Consider the following 1965-nt stretch of genomic DNA (forward strand, 5'->3'; position numbering starts at 1 on the left):
GATTGCAATCACAAAGTGGTAACAGTGGTCAAAAGAGCACACATGACGCATTATAAGACACGTCCTACTGGGGCTACATTACTATGTTGATTGTGATATTGAATTTAACGCCTCCTTGGTGTGGTGGAGCGAGACGTTTGCTGTCAAAGGACATAATAGAGTTGATGACAACTTGAACAATAGACAAGTCAATACTGTAGAGTAATCAATGCCATAAGACGCTCTAAATTGGATTCCATTAGTGATTGACAACATCATGAGATATAGTATGAGACAACCCACCAGTGATATTCAGTGCATGTAATTGTGTTAATATTGTGGATATTGTGTTAGGTATGTCACTATTAATCAATCATGTAAAGAAAGACTAAGTTAAACAAAAGCATATAATTTTATGAGTAGACATCTGCTGGAAATCTGTGTTGGTAACTGTGTTCTAGTTTCTTTCTTGTGATAATTTTGTTTATAGTAACAATGAAGAGAAGAATGAAACATTTCAATGTAATTTATACGAAGACACAAAAGCTCAAGTTTGCGGAGCTAAATATATGGTTGCTGTAGGTCAAATAAGATTCATGGCTAGCATTCGTGGAATAGTAAGAGATTACCACTAACTAGAAACTCAAATCAAAATGATACTTTGTTTTAATTGCAAAAGTAATAATTGCTGACTTAAATAAATCACATGAGAGCCTTGACACCAAGCTCGCCGAAACTGCTGCTATTTTGAGGAGCCAGGTGGATGAAATGAAGAAGTATAGGGAAGGGATGGAGAAGTTGGAGGCGGAGAATAAAGCGTTGAGGAATGAGATTGCTGCTTTGGAGACCCGCGTAGAGGAACAAGAGATGTACTCCAGGAGGAACTGCATCGAGATCCAGGGCATCCCTGAGGAGCCTACAGAGACTGTCGACGACGTGGTTGACATCGTGGTTAAAGTTGGGAAAGCGGTTAACATGGACATCAACGCCACGATGATCGACGCTTGTCACCGTCTGGGGAAGAAGAATGATGCGGCTCGCAGAGGACCCCGTGGCATCATTGTGAAGTTTGTCCGTCGGCTTGACAAGGAGGAACTCCAGAAGAGGAAGCATCAGAAGAGGGATCTCTCAACGCGGCATCTTGGAATGGCTATGGACTCCACAATCTACCTCAACGAGTCACTGACACCTTCAAGGAGGAGGTTGTATGCGCTCGCTCGTCAGGCGAAAAAGGACAAAGGGTACAAGTATGTGTGGCACCGGGGAGGAAAAGTTTTCCTAAGAAAAGAGGACAATGCACCTGTCATACAAGTATGTAACCAGGCTGACCTTGAAAGGCTTTAGTACTATTCTTGTATTGTAAGTATGTATTTAATTATTGATTCCATAACTTTAATTTGCTGTGTAATTGATGAAATTAATTATGAATTTTTTTGTGACATGTATTGTAATATTTTAGTTTAATTTTTCTCTAAAGGCAGTCCAAAAATTTTATTAATAATAAAAAAAATTGAACTTAATTAATGATACTAGTTTTGAAGAGATAAATTGTTTCGATAGAACTTTTATGGTTATTCATCAAAATATTCGCAGCATGAGGCATAACTTTGATAGCCTGCTAGTACACCTATCTTCTTATAAAAGACGACCCGATTTTATATTCCTTTCCGAGATATGGATTAAAGATTCCGAAGCGAATCTGTACCAAATTAATGGCTATACGCTATTTTTAAAATGTAATAATAAATATAGAGCTGGTGGAGTCGCTGTCTATGTTCATGACTCGTTTGTTAAAAGTGTAAATTTTATTTCAACTACTAAGTATTTTCAAACAGCAGATGTCTTATCGTTCTCCGTTAAAATTTATTCATATGAATGGTTTTTTATGGCTATATACAGGTTGCAACATTATTCTATTCCTGCGTTTTTATCTGAGCTACAAACATTTTTAGAAAATGAACTAAAATTAAAAAGAAGTGCTTGTAT

General features: G+C 37.3%; 1 protein-coding gene across 1 annotated transcript; it reads left to right on the forward strand.

Annotated features, from left to right (window-relative positions):
• Window positions 1-747: 747 nt before the first annotated feature.
• Window positions 748-1323, forward strand: LOC124368287. The gene has a single exon (XM_046825561.1). It carries the CDS (start codon window positions 748-750, stop codon window positions 1321-1323), a length of 576 nt encoding a protein of 191 aa, XP_046681517.1.
• The last annotated feature ends 642 nt before the right edge of the window (window positions 1324-1965 follow it).

This window comes from Homalodisca vitripennis, chromosome 8, assembly GCF_021130785.1.
Source record: "Homalodisca vitripennis isolate AUS2020 chromosome 8, UT_GWSS_2.1, whole genome shotgun sequence".
In the NCBI taxonomy this organism is placed as follows: domain Eukaryota; kingdom Metazoa; phylum Arthropoda; class Insecta; order Hemiptera; family Cicadellidae; genus Homalodisca; species Homalodisca vitripennis.

What these genes read in the sequence shown, in the direction of transcription:
- LOC124368287 (XM_046825561.1), top strand. Translation starts at nt 748, where the DNA reads ATGAAGAAGTATAGGGAAGGGATGGAGAAGTTGGAGGCGGAGAATAAA.